The sequence below is a fragment of the Piliocolobus tephrosceles genome, chromosome 10, assembly GCF_002776525.5.
Source record: "Piliocolobus tephrosceles isolate RC106 chromosome 10, ASM277652v3, whole genome shotgun sequence".
NCBI lineage: Eukaryota > Metazoa > Chordata > Mammalia > Primates > Cercopithecidae > Piliocolobus > Piliocolobus tephrosceles.
Window position 1 is genome coordinate 51321509 of NC_045443.1, and position 18295 is coordinate 51339803.

At 52.7% G+C, this 18295-nt stretch overlaps 1 protein-coding gene across 2 annotated transcripts in view; it reads right to left on the bottom strand.

Moving 5' to 3' along the window:
- Window positions 1-18295, bottom strand: part of SMUG1 (single-strand-selective monofunctional uracil-DNA glycosylase 1) — a 52298-nt gene that overhangs the window by 3952 nt on the left and 30051 nt on the right. Inside the window, exon 8 of one of the 2 annotated variants that reach the window (XM_023210909.1) lies at window positions 9706-12362. The exons of the other annotated variant lie outside the window; for it this stretch is intronic. Coding sequence (XP_023066677.1) covers window positions 12360-12362 — 3 coding nt within the window. The 3' untranslated portion in view covers window positions 9706-12359. Of the gene's footprint in view, window positions 1-9705; window positions 12363-18295 lie in introns of those variants that run through there. 2 annotated transcript variants of the gene reach the window in all.

The following is an 18295-nucleotide window of genomic DNA, read 5'->3' on the forward strand; positions in this document are numbered from 1 at the left end:
TAGGAACACAGAGAAGAGCAAGGAGGTCCATGCCATCAAGGCACTGACAGTCCAGATGGGGAAAGAAACCAGGGATCTTTACAAAGCAAGGTGAAAAGAACTAAGACTATAGGTATGCCCAGGGCACCAGGGGAGCACCATGCACACACCTAAACCTCCCCGGGAAGGGAAAGGAAAGGGTCATGAAAGTCTCCCTGAAGGGGAGGAGGATGGAAACTAGAAGCAAAATTATATGCAAATGGTGCCCCTTTTTTCTCCCCACACTCTTCCCAACTGAAGGTGACCTTCCACCCCAAAAATAAATCCTTAGCTTCTTCAACTAAGGTTTAAGGGGTGTCAACACCCCAACCAACTCTCACTCATCCTCAAATGATCCAAATCTGAACTGGGATTCCAGCCAGATATGGGGTGCCTCCCTAACCCATGTGCCCCACAGTCGATCCCACCCTGCCAGCATCATGACCAGACACTCTCTGATTCCTGAGACAGGACAGAGCCTGGGGAACAGGGAGGGGAGCGCCTACTGTCTCCTGGAATTCACATACCCTACAGCCTTCCTATTTCACGCCCCTGTGTGTGTAAGATGCCCCTGTTCCCCACCGTTCTCCATCTGTGATCCGACTCCTACCCTCCTCCTGCTACAGCTTCTCCTTCTCCCCCCTTGGAAGAATGCACCCTCCCCTCAGCTTTCCCTCCACAGAGGCCAGAGCAGGAGGGATGTTGCATATGGCCCCATTTTCCTTGGCCTGGGTAGCCTATTTTGGAAGCGAGAACCCCCCTTGCCCTTTCGTCCCCTCTGGGAAGCACCGTCCCTCCCCTCTCCACATTCCCCAGAAGTTCTCAGACTGAGATCTGCCCTACGTGCAGTTATGTGGTGAAATCACTGCTTTCCTCCCCGCCAGAGGCGCCAAAGCTGGGAAGGGAGGGTACTCAAACCTTTGATGTAGGCACGTTTCAGAAGGCCCACCTGTCCCCTCTCTCCCCAGCCCCCAGCCTGAAAGGCTGGAGCCCATCATCACAGCTTTCCTGCCTGGATCAGCTGGGGGTAAGATCAGGTCATACACACTCTCTCCCGCTGGGGGCAATCAGGCCCAACCACACTCGGGGACATCTGTCTCCAGCAAATAGGGGGTAATTCCAAATTTGAGGGGTTCTGTGACACTTAAAAGCTTCAAGTAGGAAGGTCTGCAATTTCTCTTGGACGGGGGCCTGTGGGGAGGGTCGCTCAGAAACCCTCGTTTGATGTTGCGCTTTCATGGCTATGGTTTGATCCAGATGTTCCCCAATTGTGGGATTTTCTCTTTGGGAGGGAGGGGCCCTTGGCTGTGAACACATTTCCATCATGTGCACATTTGGATCTGGGCCTGCTGGGCGGGGGTGCTCTTCCAGCTCTCACTAACCCCACCCTTCCCCCTAGGATCACATCATTTCCCTTCACATCCAGAGAAGAGAAGAGGATCCATAAGGGGGCATTCCCAGCTCCTTGATGGTTTGCTATGTGACTGTCCAAAAATGTCTCCACATCTCTGTTCTTCTGGCACCACGAGCTGAAGTTGGTTTCCAAAAAAGGTACCCAGGTCAAGGGAAGAATAGGAGAGGGAATTCTGGAACCAAATTTCTGTCTAAGAAAGAAACAATTATCTAAGAAATTGTGAGTGGAACTGGACTGAAAGCGGATGAGTCAGGGCTCTTGAAAAAAAAAGTGGCCATCCCTCTTTTGAGTCAGTTCTGCAAGAGTGGACAGAAACTTTTCCAGACTCCCAGGCCTCTCTGCTCCCTCAGAACTTGAAAGGATTAAAGTCATTCCTCCTCAAGGTCTTCACTGAAACCCTGGAAATCTTTCCTTCAGTTTTAAGAGATTCCAGTTCTTCCCATTGTCCAGCCTCAGTCACTACTTGCTGTGTAGCATGAGGTGGCTTCCCTGGGGAAAAGTGGACCAGTCCTGCTCATGGGTCCTCTAAGACCCCCTGGCATTCCTCAAGACACTTCTGCCTCATGTTGTCAGAAGAAGGGCTGTCAAACAGATTTTAAAAACCCCAGGCTCGGCCAGGCGTGGTGGCTCACACCTGTAATCCCAGCACTTTGCAGGGCCAAGGCGGGTGGATCACGAGGGCAAGAGATCGAGACCATCCTGGCTAACACGATGAAACTCTGTCTCTAATAAAAATACAAAAAATTAACTGGGTGTGGTGGCAGACGCCTGTAGTCCCAGCTTCTTGGGAGGCTGAGGCAGGAGAATGGCGTGAACCTGGGAGGCAGAGCTTACGGGGAGCAGAGATAGCGCCACTGCCCTCCAGCCTGGGCAACAGAGCGAGACTCCGTCAAAAAAAAAGAAAAAAAAAAAAGACTTGGCTCCTCACCTGTATTGTGGGAATCCCAGCCTAAACTGGACATGTGGACGTTGAGCAATAGAGGACAGACAAACAAAGGAATCTCCAAACCTTGCAGGACCCAAGGCAGCAGCCCACGAGTGGATCCTAAAGGATTTTCATCAGCCGCAAGTCTGGGTAAGTGAGCTTTTTTTAGGGGGAGGGGAGAAGCAGCCTGGGATGCTTCTTGCAGGAAGAGTTTCAGAGGAGACAAGAGAGGTTAGGAGCCACTGAGTGGGTGAGGAGGGCCCAGCCTAAGAGGCTGGGGACAACCATGAGAGGCGGGCCAATGGGAGAAGAGGGCACTGTTCCTCAGTGGACTAGGTAGAAGGAGGGGTTGTAGAGAGGTGGGCGCAAGGAAGGAAGGAGGAGGATGGGGAGCTCCCCGTGGCTATCCCACCTAAAGAATCTGAGCAGCTGTTCCCAGCTCCCCCTTGCTCTGTGTAACATCAAGCAAATGCACATTGTGGGATCAGCTTTTCCTCTGAAGACCTCAGGGCCAGTTCTCAGGCCTCCCCCTCCCTGTGGACTTTAATCCAGTCCAGCACAGATGGGTCAGGTCACGATGGTGGTGGGGGTAGTAGCACTGGGTCTCCCTGGCTTGAATGTTTTCTTATTCCCCCATGTCCTCTCCTTCTTAGGCAATAATTTATCCTTCTGCATGGTCTTACATACCCCACATGTCTATAGCTCAGAGAACTAAGAAGCACTCCATCATTCTTAAGTTGGGCCTTGCCACCTGCAGGCCCCTCCCCTCCCACACTTACCTTCACACGACTGGGACAAGTGGTTAGTTTCCCCATGGCCCCTCCAGCCCCTCTCCACTACACGACACCCTTCTTATCTTTCTGACTACAATTAGAGCCTCCTCTCCCTGTAGGGAAGTAAGAGGGACAAGGTCAAGGATCCTCACAACTCAGTAACAACTGTAGAGAGCCTCACCTATCCTGTGCACTCACAGTGACTCCATGCAGGGGACCCGCAACGAGGGGAAAGGGAGTGGGAATCAGTTTGGGGACGGGGAGAATCCTGCAACGGGATTCCCTGCCTGGTCTAGTCTGGTCTGGGAGCAGGGCAGACGCTCAACAAGGCATCCCAGGTCTTGGGGGAGCCACTGGCAGTGGTGAGGCACCAGCTCTCTCAGGGCACGTGAAAGTTCGTGTTTTCTCTCCCTCCCACTCTCCATGACTGTGGATCCTGAGGACACACCTGACACAGGTACTGCCCTCATCTTTCCCTGTAACTCCACCTCCACCCCCATACCCACTTTACCCCTCTGCAGGGTTACTAGAGCCTGACCCAAATTCTCTATTCCAGAGACAGACAGACGTGTTCCCCAACTCCCAGTGGTGCTACGCATTGAGACGCTGAGGTGGGACCCAAAGATCTGCTCCCGTCTTCTCTCCTGAGGGGCTTGCAGAAGCCCCTTTCTCAGAGTCACCCCTCCCAGGCTAAGGTGAAGAAGCTGAGAAGGGAAGGGCCATGATAAGGCTGGGGCAGGGGACAGCGGCACCCTCCGTGCCCTCTCCCGATTAATGCAGGTAAACATATAAGGGTTTCTCCCAAATGTGGGGGTTCTGCTTCGGGACCAAGGAAGGCCCCACCAGCACCTGCTGCCCCTCCTGTTCGACCTCCCTCTCTTCAGCCCCACAATTACCAAGAGCGAGTTGTTGAGGCAAGCTCTACCCCAGGCCTGCATTAAGAAATCTGGGTGGGAGAATAGATGTAAGAGACATCTCCTTAGTGTTTACTGCAAACCCTGCCAGGCTAGAGGTGCCATAATCTGCCCTGTATCAGATCCACAGAGTTATACCACCAAAACCCCCCCAGGATGTATGTGAGACCACTGGGCTCATTGGCACTGGCAAATAAGATGGCCAGGAAGCAATCAACACTGAGTGCCCACTGTGTGCTCGGCACTGGGCCAGACTCTGCTGGGGGAGACTAGGGGAGAGGCTCATTTCACTGGTCTTGTGCTCCACATACCATGTTAAGCCAGAGAGGTACATATTACAAATACTGGAGACTCTCATGCTTGACCATAATCCTATAATCTTATACCCACTCCCATTCAGACGTGTGGTCATATGTGAATGTCAAACACACAAGCTAGACAGAAGAAGGAACTTCCCTAGGTTGTCAGTGCTGTAGAGTAAAATCATCAGACTCAAAGGCCTCATTCTTGGAAGGTGATGAACCGGGAGGGCCCCCGTCTTGCTGGGCCAGGGGTAAAGTAAGGCTCCTGTCTGAAGGCAGGGGGATGGTTGAGATGACCCGTCAAGATGCTACCCAGGACAAGACACAGAGGTAAAGGTTCCAGTAGAGGGGCATGAGGAGGAGGGACAGATGGATGGAGGGATGGAGGAGTGCAGGGAGTAGTGCTGGAGAGATGAATGGTCTTGGCTGGACTGATGGGCGAGGCCAGGATAGATGGATGGCGGCTGAGGTTTGTTTACTGGCAGCCCCCAGCCCGCCATCGCCCCGGGGAGAGGAATGGTGGCTGGCACATCAGAGGGCTCTTAGGGAAGCTCATGGAGATGATTTAGATGGGAATGAATCAGCTCCATATGGATTAAGTGTCCCCGCAAATCCCAGGATCTTACAGATGAGGGGACGGGGCAAGGGCACTGAGGGGAGGGGAGAGAGTGAGGAAGCAGCGTGGAGCTGGTGCAGAGAAACACGGTCCTGGAGCCAGGGAAAGGGTACCTCAGAGGGCACGGGGCAGGTCAGCCTGGCACAGATGCAGCCCCTGCCTTGGTCTATTGATACCACTGTTCCTCTTGCTTGGTACCAAGCTTTAGGAAAAGGCCTCCTTCTCCACACCAAACCATCTGTTGGAGTGTCCTTTCTGAGTCAGTTTTGGTCTGTCTCCTCTTGCCTCTGTCTCTTGTTCTCTCTGCATCTTCATGTGTCTTTCATCTTCATTTTTCTGTCCCTGTCACTCTCTAGCCTTCTCTGTGTTTCTGTCTCTCTCCTTCCACTCTCCCCTACCACATCTCTCCGTCTCTTTCTCTAGAGGTATAAATGGTACAGGGATGCTGCCAGTTTCTCTGAACTTCAGCCTTAGCTCTGCCCTCCTCTCCAGGGGTCAGGTCTAATGCCTCCCTCCCTCTGTGCTGTTCTCTCACGCAGACCTCAAGTTTGGAGGTAGTCAACGTAACAGGGAAGGTGGTCAGAAAAGTGACTTTTTGGCTACAGAAAGTTATTTATGTTCCTCTTTGCCACCCTGCCCTTGTGCCTTCAGCTGTCCCTTCTCCCAGTGCCAGAGGAGACTTGGATTGAGCACCCATGCTCCATGGACAACAGCGAGTTGAGCAGACCTTAACATCATTCCCGGGGAGGCAATGGGTCATCTGCTGGCTGGGGTTATCAAAGGTCCCGTCTCCCACTCCTCTCCCATGCCCCAAAGTGAAGAGCCCCAGAATGAAGCCCCAGTTATGAAGCCCCAGTTATGAAGCCGGCTGCCATGTGGGCGACCTGGAGTCGGAGCACAGGGCAGTCACATATGACAATTGGTTGAAATATCACAGCCACTCTCCCCCTACCCCCACTAGTGATCTATGGGCTGCGTGCCCTGTAAAAATTATTTATCGGGGCCTCAGAGTGTCCTGATTTAGTGCCGCTGCCTCTGGGGCCTTGGGGCCTGCCTGTCCGCCAGAGTCTAAGCGTTAAACGACGCTAAAAAGTTAAACAGCCAACGTTGGGGGCTCACTCGAGGAGGCGCCATAAAGCTGTCGGAGCTGCTTAAATCAGGAGCGAGGATTCCCTGGGACATCTTCTCTCCATACGCCGCAAGCCAAGAAGGCTCTCCTTACCCCTCTGCCACTCACCCATACCCAGGAGCCCACAGAGGGCAGAGGACACGTGGGCCGGGGGCCTGGGACAGAGCCTGAAAGGAGGCCACGGATGACCTCCTCTGCAGGGCTTTCTCCCGCAGAACAGGGGCCACGGCTCAAGAGTGTAGGGGTCATGTTGTCCAGCTTACCAGCTCTGGGCAGGGGTCTCCTTGTTCAGATCCAGTTTTTAAAGACTTCCAGCAAAAGGCAATGTCAAAGTCTCTCCCAGGGGCCCCTGGGGAGAAGCTGGTTCCCAAGTCTGTCTGTCTTCAATCCATGCTTCTGGGTTTTGAATCCACTGGAACTCAGTGTCTTCCCACCCAGGTTTGGAGAGGGTGTTCTGTCCACACCAGCCTGTGACTTCTGGCCTCCTTTCACCCCTCCACACCCCCTTGCATGGCTCTCTGAGGAACAGAGCCCCACCCTTCATCACCACCCTCCGCCAACGCACGCCGGGTGCTGGCATAACACACAAGCTTCACAGATGGCTTTTCTCAGCTGAAGCCCAGTCCCTGCTGCCACCACCCGGCCGCCGAGCAAGAGGGAAGGTGGGTCTCCGCATGCTGCCTATCACACCTTCTTTCAGCAGCAATAAAATTCACTCTTAAAACCTCCGTTTGGGTCCCTAATATTTGCCTGGCTATATATCTCCCATGATATATGGACAGAAATTGCTCATAAATGGCTATAAAATCTCTTAGTCAAGCTGGGGAGGAGGCGCATGAAGGTGGGCATGGCCCGGGCTGCAGGAGGACTGGAAGCGGAGCCACTCCGCTGAGCACCCCAAACTCAACTCTAGATTCCAGGGACCAAGGGCTGGGTGTGGGGCCTTGGCAAGGGTGGAGGAAGAAGACCCAGAGGAAGATCTTCAAGCCTCTCATGTGGTATTATGGGCCTGTGTCACCCGGCTGCTCCAGGCATGCGCTGTGTGGCCCTGGGCAAGTCACTCAGCCACTCTGTACCATGGTTTCCATCACTAACATGAGGATAATGACACCTACCCAGGCTCCCTCATTAAGTTGTCATGACAATCAAATGAGAAAACATACAAATAATTCATCAATGCTTTGTAAAGCAGAGAGGTTGCATAGATCAGGTGCTACCGCCAGTTGGGTACAGTGCATCTTGAAGGCGTACTATGTGCTGGATACTTTACTTAATTATCTCTAATCCTGACAACACCTGCCACATAGGTATTACTGTCATCATGTTGCAGACAAAAACCCTGAGGTTCAGAGAGGTGTTCTCAGGTAGCCAGTGCCAGAGATAGAATTCAAACCCAGGCCTGACTCCAAAGCAGCAGAATGAAATCCTAGCCACAGGAGGGATAACAGGTAAGACACTGGGGGGACTTCCAAACAGGGCAGGAAGATGGCTGAAGGAGGCCTTCTGTCCCTGGTCTCCCCTCCCGGGAGTGCAGACCTGTCTCTCTAAGACAGTCAAGTGGTTCCCCTCAGCTTGTTCCCAGTCACTACACCTGATCACCGGAGGAAACGGCTCCCAAGGTGGAAGGCAAAAACCTGGGCTTTCTGGGAGGCGAGAGCCCTGCAATCAGGACACCAGGAGACACAGGTGGGCCAGATGAGGAGAGGCCTTTGTGGGAGCAGGCCATATAGATCAAGATAGTCCCAGAGTTCCTGGTCCAACCCCCGACCAGCCCCAGTCCCTGACTCTCCCATCTGGTTACCCTCCCTCTCCCTCTGCCAGCCCCTGATGCCTCTTCACTCCACGAGGCCCTACCCTCTTCTTCCCCCATTCTGCATCCCCTCTGCTTACCCCCCATTCTCCCTCCCCAACAGTATCCCCTGAGAGCCTGGCTGCCCCTCTGGCTGTTCCACACCCCTTTGCCCACCCATAGTCCCTCTAGCACCTGGCTGCTCCGTCCCTCCACCTTGGCTGCTGGTTCTCTTCTCTCCCCAGGTACCTTCAACCCCCAGCTGTCCCCTCTGCCTGCCCACCCTTTCCTTCCCTCCGAGCATCCCCCAGCTCCTGGGTGCCCCTTCCTTTCATGACTCTGCAGCCCCCAACCTCCCCCTAGCATTCCTCTGGTCTCTTCTCACCTGCCCTCCAGGACCCCAGCCCCTGCCCTGCCCTTTGTCCCCTTCTTGTGACAAATCAAAGAGTAGGAAGGCCATCCTTGTGCCCCACACTTCCCCTTCCCCAGTGGCTCCCACTCCCAACCTGACTTTTCTTTAAGTTTCCAAATCAACCTTCCTCCAATAATAATGATAAAGCAGGAAGCCGGGCCGGAGGACAGTGCAGATTTTTCTTCTTGACATGGAGTTTCCGATTAAAGGCAAAGGGACATAAATCCTCCCGTGTAATTGCTGTGCTCCAGCTCGGAGCCACTTGGAAGGGAGGCTCCCACCCTCTCTGCCCCTGCCCCTGGGAGCCCCACCCCCAATTTGAGCAGGGCTTGGTCCCCAGAGCCTGGGAGTTGACTGGGAAGGGGGAGCAGAATGTGGCTGGTGTGGGCACAGTTCTGGGAAGCAGGTGGGATAAACTTGAGCAGGGCTCCCTGCATTTTCCTTCCAGAGGTCCAAGCCTAAGATAGACTGTGGGGAGCCCTTCAGTCCCTCACATCGAAAGCACACTTTACACTTGAACAAAGCTTGTTGGCATTTATTATCTCCTTTGTAAGAACCTTGAAAATTATTAAACAGATACCAGATGGGGGAGGGGCCCCAAGAAATGAACAAGTGCAACTCCCCTTGTTTTACAGACGGGGAAACTGAGGCCTGAAAAAAGGACTATCTGGTAGCAGAGCTGGGAACTTAGAACTTGACATCTCATGCACCACAGAGGGGCTGGCACCGTTTACATCTACTAAATTGTGGGCCAAACAGCCTTCTCATCTGCTAGCGAAGCTTTCTAAAAAATCAAGAATGCTGGATGTTGTTATTCCCTCTCTACAGACTGGAGAAAGATGACACTAGAAGTGTGCGGGAATTACCCAAGGTCAAGGGGCAAGGGTGGAGCCTGCGGTCCCTAGGCCTCCTGACTCCACATTCATCCTCTTCCCTTCTCAGAGTTTTACACCCAGAGATGTCAATGTCTGGTGACTCCACAGGTTGAACTCAGCCTGGCCTGGAACCAGCTCTCAACCCTTCGAAAGCTACAGAGACCCCTCCCCGCCAGGGACCTTCCCAGCTCTGTTCCTCTCTTCTTTTTTTAAAATTATTATTAATAGTATTATTATTGTTGAGATGGAGTGGCACTCTTGTTGCCCAGGCTGGAGTGCAATGGCACGATCTCGGCTAACTGCAACCTCTGCCTCCAGGGTTCAAGTGATTCTCCTGCCTCAGTCTCCCAAGTAGCGGGGATTACAGGTGTGCACCACCACGCCCCGCCAATTTTGTATTTTTAGTAGATGTAACCCACCTTCCCAACCCATCCCCAGGCTCTGGGGACCAAGCCCTGCTGAAATTGGGGGTAGGGTTGCCAGGGGCAGGGGCAGAGAGGGTAGGAGCCTCCCTTCCAAGTATTTTAGGGTTTCTCCATGTTGGTCAGGCTGGTCTCGAGCTCCCGACCTCAGGGTATCCACCCACCTCAGCCTCCCAAAGTGCTGGGATTACAGGCATGAGCCACGACACCCGGCCCCTTCTTTTCCAACCTCCTGCCCATTCTTCTCCTCCCTGAAGCCCTCTTGATTTGAAACCCTTGGCTCCCCTTTTCTTGGTTTCTCCCTGCACTCAACAAGCCCCTCCAGCAATTCCTAAATCAGGTCCCAGTGTGACTCTCTTCTCTCTCATGGACTAGGGGAATGGGCCTGTGTCTCCTCCCTCTGAACTGACAATTACTAACCCCCACCATACCCATTGTCTCCACACCACCTCCCATGCCCCTGAGACTCAGACCCAAAACAGATCTGTAAAGCATGTGCGTGTGACCATGGGAACCCGGGAGTCCTGTCTCCTCTTCATCCACAGAAATTTCCACAGAAGCCCCATGGATTCCCATTTCAGGTATTAAACTACCATGGCCTCTGGGTTCCCCTGGCCCTCCAGGGGCAATCTGGCTTGTCCTCCAAGACCTCTTCCCTCAGCACCTCAGGTGAGGGGAAACCTTCACGCCCATGCCCTGGGCACCCACCCGTCCCTCTACCACAGCAAAGCTTAGTGGGGAGCAAGGTCCAATGGGGGCTTTGGACAGGAAGACCCCCCTGTTCGGGTCAGCTAGAAGATCAGCTTAGGCTTAGCTGTTCCTGAAGGGCCCGTGTTGAGCTTCCTGTGCCATGTTTGGGGTGGCTCTATGGCACTGCCTGGGCTGGGTAGTTCTGGATGTTACTATAGGGATTTGGGGTGTTACTGTAGATTGTGGATGCTGTTGTAGAGTTTGGAGTACAACTGTGGAGTTGCTCTGGAGATTACGGTGGGGTTTTCTGGGCTTCACACTAGGTTTGCTCAGGGGTTTTTACAGGGTGACTCCAAAAGGTCACAGGCCTGTGCTACTACCTGGCCCAGAGGAAGGGAGGGAGCTAAGGCTGTAAAAGAAAGCTAGGGAGTTTGGAGGGGGAAGGACAGAGGTGAACCAGCTTCCTAGAGGAGGGGGTAATTTGAAGTTGTAGGGCAGCAAGGCTCTGCTCTACCCCATCTTGGTATTCAAGTCCCGAAGCCTGGCCAACAGCCTCCTTTGTTGGCAGTGAGGGGCTGGGAATGAAGAAGGCTACTTGCTCCCCGGGAGGGACGGCAGGCCAGATGCTGTGCATGCTCCCAGCTTTCTGCAGGGAGGAAGGACCAGGCTTGGTCCTGGGCAGCAGTATGGTCCTCCTGGGTGTATGTCCCCAGCAATAACTGAGCCTCAGTCTTGGAGCCACTGCTCCAAGTGTTGGAGGTCCAAGCTCAGTCTTGGAGCCACCCACCTCGGTCTTGGAGCCCTGCCCTGGGTGTTGCTGAGGCAGGGCAGAATCTGGAGGAAAATGACATAGACCCTAGGGACCCTGAACTTACAGGGATGACAGACCCTAATCTTGGACCCGAGTGAATAGAGAACTCTTCTTGCAGTTTAATCATGAAAAACTCTCCAAGAGACAGAAGTGTAGAGCCAGGATTGGGCACAGTCTGAGAAGGGAGAGGGTTCCAAGTAGTAACAGCTGAGGGAAGGTGTAGAGGTGAGCAAGGATGAGGGTAGTTTAGCCCCAGAGACTTGGCGTAGGGAAAGAAGAGTCATTCACTCTTGTATCCATCATTTACTTAGCAAACAGTCGCAAGAGCAGCTCTACATCGGCATGGTACCAGGAAACACAGAGATGAATTACACAGGCAGGGACAGCAACTGGAGAGGCTCCCAGAAACTCAGTCCTCCTCCAGAAGACTAGCACCAGCTTCAGAGTTCTCTGGGTAGCTGAGTTCTCATGCTAGCTGAGCTTCTACCTCCCTGCCTCTCCAGTCTAAAAGAAATCCATTCTCCAGCATTTTACTTATTCCTCAGAGTCCCACCCCTGCCTCAGTCCTTGCCCCAGACCCACCACTCAAATATGCCATGCTCCTCCCCTCTGGGCAGAACCTGGAGCACCTTCTGGACCACAGCTACAGCAGGGGGGATTGGGGCTAGACATTCTGAGCACCTTCCCAGTGGCAGAGAGGAGTGGTGCTGAGGAGCTGAGCAGGGGGCCAAGGAAGGGATGCCAGCTTGAGTCCAGGCCCGAGATCCTCAGCCTGACTTTGCATCTTGCTGGGAGAGGCATCATTCATCCACCCAGGGGTGGAGATGGGGCAGGAGGAGGGGAATGAAAAATACCCACAGCCCATTAACCTACTTTTGCAACTTCATTAAAACAGAGTCTTCGACATGTTGCCATAAATTGTCTTCTGAGGAGGAAGCCAGATCCAACATCAAGTTCTAGCAGTGAAGCTTCAGAGAAGAGGCTGGGATAGCCAGGTTAGAAGGGACACTGCATGCGTGTGTGTGTGTGTGTGTCTGTGTGAGGGGGTTGTCACTGAAAGATTTTGCAGACTGGGCCAGTCTGGCCGCCTGTTGCAGGGTTTCCTAGGTGGGCAGGCCATTGAGTGAGGGGCAGGGAGGAAATTTTTTACACTATTGTATCATTGCTGCCCTGATCAAGAACCTTCACAGCTTCCTGGAGTCCCACAGAAGCTCTTCTCAGCCTTTGAGGCCTCCTTCAAGAAGCCCTGTTCTTTGAAGCTCAGGAAACTCACTGAAAAAAAAAAAAAAAGAAATCCTCTTCTGCCCCAAAGCCCCTTCTGCAAGGTGTGCACTGAGCATTACGCTTCCCAGCACTGAGTACAGCAGACCCCAGCGGCCTCCAGAGAGCCTGAGGCCAGCACCACCCTAGCTAGGCAGGTGGCCTGGTACAGTGGAAGGAGCACTGGCCCACAGGTCAGCAGGACTGAGTCCCAGTCCCCTTACATGAGTAGTGACTGAGGGCCCAAGCCCTGGAGAGAGACTGCCAGGGTTCAAATTCTGCCTTTGCCATTTAAGGACCTCAGCCAAGTTATTTAACCTCTCTGTGCCTTAGTTTCCTCATGGGAATAACGATATTTCATAAAGTTATTGAGCCTTAAAAGGGATGGCCCATGGAAAATGCATAGCGGCCAGGCACAGTGGCTCATGCCCGTAATCCCAACACTTTGGGAGGACAAGGCGGGTGGATCACTTGAGGCCAGGAGTTCAAGACCAGTCTGGTCAACATGATGAAATCCTGTCTCTACCAAAAATACAAAAATTAGCCCGGCATGGTGGGACATGCCTGTGATCCCTGTTACTTGGGAGGCTGAGGCATGAGAATCACTTGAATCCAGGAGGCGGAGGTTGCAGTGAGCTGAGATCACACCACTGCATTCCAGTCTGGGAGACAGAGTGAGACTCCATCTTAAAAAAAAAAAAGGGGGGCCGGGCGCGGTGGCTCAAGCCTGTAATCCCAGCACTTTGGGAGGCCGAGACAGGCGAATCACGAGGTCAGGAGATCGAGACCATCCTGGCTAACACGGTGAAATCCTGTCTCTACTAAAAAATACAAAAAACTAGCCGGGCGAGGTGGCGGACGCCTGTAGTCCCAGCTACTGGGGTGGCTGAGGCAGGAGAATGGCGTAAACCCGGGAGGCGGAGCTTGCAGTGAGCTGAGATCCGACCACTGCACTCCAGCCTGGGCGACAGAGCGAGACTCCGTCTCAAAAAAAAAAGAAAATGCATAGCACTTAGGACCTGGCACATCCCTGGGGTCAAAAAACATGGGCTATTGTTGTCATTATTACATACTTATTTACTTAGGGTTCACAGACCTGAAAAGGACCTTTGAAGTTCAGGAAATCTGTTTTACTCAAGAGGAAACTGAGGCCCAGAGAAGGGAAGTGACTTGGGTCAGAATCAGAGCTGCTTTTCCCAGACTTCCTTCCATCCAACCAAGGGTCCTCCCCCAAGAGGTCCTCTCTGGGCCTTAATTTCTTCAATTGCGCAGTGAAGGGATTAGAGTAGATCAGGAGTTTCCTTTTGTCATCATCATCATTTTTATTACTATTATTATTATTGTATTATTATTGTTGCCTTAGAACCTCTTTTCAAACAATCCTCACTTAGAATCCCACTATGCAAAAGTGGACTAGATCTGGGGAAAACCGCAAGAGCAAGGGGTGGGGTGGTCTAGAGCCCCTCTACCCCAGCAACAACCTCAGAGGCCTGTCAGAGAAACCCTGGGAGGTCACAGACCCCAGGTCAAGACCTTGACCGGGGTGATGTCACGGCTTCCACCAGTGGCACTCTAGGACGTTGGTGCCCCCAGAAGACCAAGAACTTTCCAAAGCCACACTGGGAGAAGAGGAGAGGCCTTAAGAAGGGCTTCTTGGGGACAGGATTATCTTGACACCCTCTCTATATAGAAAAGGGGTGGAAGAGGCAGGAATGCAGAAGAACGGTCTGGAGGGCCTCTGCGGAGCAGCTTGTTCTACCTGTCCAGGGATCCCACACCTGACATGCCTCCACCTTCTCTCTGCTTCCCATTTCTGAACTGCCTGCACTCTCCCCATAGTTGCAGCCCAAGAAAACATGGCCATAAAACAGACATTTGCTTTAATTTTCACTTGAAGGGGCAATTTAGCACAGGCTATTTGCAAGCTGTTGGAGTTTTTTATGAGGCTTTATCATGTTTTCCCAAAGTGCTCCCCTCAAAGCGAATTCCCAGGTCAAAGTTCACACATAACTATTTAGGGGGAAGAGGGAGCATAGGAGATTGTACAGACTGGAGAATACATGTATTTTTTAGGTCAAGAGTGGCTGAGAAAATAAGAGCAAGAGAAAGCCAGGCTGGCCTCTGATTGAGGCAAGTGCTGTGTGACCTCGCCCAAATATTTTCCCTCTCTGAGCCCCTGCAAGCAAAGGCCAGTCCCTAGGGTAAAAATGAAACATGTGACTCAGCCCCAGCCTCTAGGGCCCTTACCCTTGCAATGACCCAGATGCTGTGTATTTGCAGCCAAATCACATGCAATAAGTCTTGACTTGTACTCTCTGGTTTGGATCTCTCCAGCTCTTCCCTCCCACCAACTACAGCCCCCAGCAAACTGCTGATCCTTCCCTGCCCTCAATTTCCCCCACTTGGTTTCTTCACTTGTTTTCTAGGGTCCTTCTTCCCTAGGATAAAGGGCTAAATTTTGCTAGACCTCCCAGCTGCTCCAAGGAGGGGAAAAGTCACCAACTCCACCTCCTTCCAAAGTTCACGTAGTTTCTCCCCTCAATGTTCCCACAGTCCTTCCCCTCTTCCCTCCAGAGCTCTAGACTGAGCAGCATCAGTGGGAACAAACCTCCCACACTGTAAACAGAGCGGCTTTCCTGAGGCTGGATGTACCCAAGGTCCTTGGAGATCACAGAGTGGGCAGGGCTGGGAAGCTGGGACCCCGGGGCACCTTGAACACACACCAGTTCCCCTTCGGCTCCCTGCAAAGAAAGTTTCCCGCCTCTAAGGCCTTATGGAGACAGGGACATGGGTTTGGGGGTGCACTCTGGGGCCTCCATCCGATGCTATCCCAAGGGTGACTTGGGAAGTGGGGGTGAGCCAGAGGTCATAATGTAGAATAGGAGTCTCCCCTCACTCAAGACCCCACCCCCTTCCTCAAATTTCTGAGGAACTTTCCTGGCCTCCACAGACAATTCCAGCCTCAGTATTCCCAGGGAAGGGTAACGAGGCAAGGGGGACATTTCTCAGGCTGGGAGAGACCCCCGAGGTCAGGGTCAGATAGAAGGCAGGATGTGTGGGAGGCAGAGGAGTCGGAATATGGGAATCTGGGGTGGTGGGAAATCCTGTGGTTCCTGCAGCAGCAACAGCATTTGCAAAGGAGACTCCACCAGAGGAGCTGCCTGGAGGCTCACTGAAGCATTCTTCAGCCCAGACCCCACCGTAGGCTGCCAGTCAGGGACTGCACTCAGGCCTGATACCAAGCCACTGGGGCTGATATGAAGGGAGGTGAGTACAGGTTCTCCCAGGCAATTATCAAGAGGAAAAGAAACAGAACAGAGACCATGAGGGAAGACATGAAAAGGGAGAGGGGCCCCAGATACAATTCTCCAAATAAGTCCTTCTGTGTACTGTGTGTGAACTAAGCTTCTGCCTACCTAAAGTCCAAAGGAATCCTGTAACGTCAATCCCATTTTTCATATAAATAAATAGAGGGTGCAAGAGGCAAAGGAAGTAGCCCAGATCACACGGATCTGCCTAGCCATTTGTCTAGTTACTACCCCCCAGCCTCCTCACCTGCTGTGTTGTAACAGGCTACCTATGCATCTATTTATATCTGGCTGTTTGTCTCCATTCTCACCACCACAGAAACAGAATCTCAGTGTAAGGAGGTCCAACCTCCCCACAGTGCAACTAGGGAGCTGATGTCCAGAGAAGGGAAGCTGCTTGCTTAGGGTCACAGAGCCAGAAGAACCAGGGCAGGGACTTAATCCAGTTCAGAAGGCTGCTCTTTCCTGGGGCCAGGTTCTCAGCTATTTACATACACAGATGCCAGACACCATATTAGGCACCAGGGAAATAATGATGAATGAGTACAGGCCCTGCCTTGAGAGGCTCAGAAGTGAGGAGACAGGGCTCCTCCGACCCAACCTGTAGAAAGACATCCTCCAAATGCCAAGGACCACAAAGAAGTTACTCTAAGCTGGGGAAGTCAAAAAGGCCACCTGGAGGGGGTGGGCCTAAAAAATGATTAGAGGTGTGAGTGGGAGGAGGGCACTCACTCTGGTGATCCAGGAGGGAGGAAATGTAAGTGCACAGGAATAGTCCTCTTGGGGAAGACACTCCTGTTGGAGGATTATGGGAGACAAAGCTGGAAAGGCAGGCTGGGAATAGACCAGAGAAGAACCTGGGTACTGGCTAGAGGGTCTGAGCTTCGCTCCATGGGCACTGGGGAGTTATGGAAGGTTTCTGTCTGGGGTGACATGGGGGATCCATGCAAAGGGACTTATTAGGAAATTTACTCTAATAAATTAGGGTAATAAATTAGAGAGCAGCTTACAGGGCAGACTTCCCGGGAAAAAACCTGAGGCATCAAGCATGTCGGTGAGTCTGTGTGTTGTCTCTTGGGGTGACTGTGGTGTGAGTGTGTGTGTGCACGCACCCTCATAAGTGTCATACTAAGACCAGGAAAGCCTGGTTTCACAAAACTGCTCCAGTCTGCCCTGGTGAGGAGATGATGGATCACCAGATACCCACCCCTTCTGTCTCCCTTTCATTCTCCCCTAATGGGCAAAAGCAGAGCCGCCTCCCCAGACCGCAGCACACACATGAAGAAACTGTACTAGAAGTAGAGACACGCGAACACACACTGGGGAGCACAGTAAGCAACCTCCTACCTAACCTTTCCCCTCAAGACTCATGCCAATAGAGGAGGGCACCCAAGGCACTATAAAGGACAAGGGCGAGGGAGGGTCCACCCCCCAGCCTGATGAGCTTAGGACAGTGAGGAGTCAGGTGGCGGGGAATGAGGGGGGCACGCTGCTGAGGACAGCCCAAACATTTGCAACCCACGTAAACCCAGAGGTGGGGTTGATTGGGAAAAATGCCCCGGGGAGACAAATACAGATTGGCAGGGGACTACTCAGAAAAGGACTCACTGGGCTGGGTGCAGTGGTTCATGCCTGTAATCCCAGTACTTTGGGAGGCCGAGGTGAATGGATCACCTGAGGTCAGGAGTCTGAGACCATCCTGCCCAACATGGTGAAATCCTGTCTCTACTAAAAATACAAAAATTAGCCGGGCGTGGTGGCGGGCACCTGTAACCTCAACTACTCAGGAAGCTGAGGCAGGAGAATTACGTGAACCCAGGAGGCAGAAGTTGCAGTGAGCTGAGATTGGGTAACTGCACTCCAGCCTGGGCAACAGAGTAAGAGTCCATCTCAAAAAAATAAAGGACTCACTGGAACAGGAGGAGCCTACCTGCTGCCTTCGCCCCAACTCCCTTCCTCGCTATCCACACTGACCTCAAGGTCTGCTTACCTGGACAACTGGTTTATTTTGTCCTCCTTTTGGGACCAGGGGTACAAAGGGACTCAAGGTCCTCTTCCATGTCTTCCTCAGCCAAGAGATCCCCCAAAATGGGAGGACTATGAGCAATAAATCCTGGTGGAGTTGTCATTACTGTGAGTTGAAGTATCATTTAATAAGGATAGCAATTATCATAGGCATATCACCATAGCCATTGCCACCAGGAGAAGGGGACTGGCAGCCAAGATGCCTGGTACTACTCACCAGCTCTGTGCCCAACCCTTCCCCACTTTCCCTTCTTGAAACCTGAAGAATTGTAATTTTGGGATTCCTAGGATCTCAGAATCAGAAGAAATCTTGTAGTGGTCCCATTCCCAAACCACTTGTTTGCCTGCCTCTAGCCAGGGGCGCTCACACCCACCAGGCATCCCATTGCACTGGGGTATTGTTGAATACATGCCTCTGCCCCCTAAGACCTCGGTGCCCCCAGGGAGAAGTCTGGAGGAGTTCCACCATCTTTACAATCCTGGGGTCTTCCTCATCCCTCCCCAAGCCAGGCCAGACCTACAGCCTCCCACACTGATGTGTCACAACCTCCTCAAGCGTCCAGTTCAGTGTCACCCAACCCACTGGTCCAACAAATCATTCCGAGTTCTACC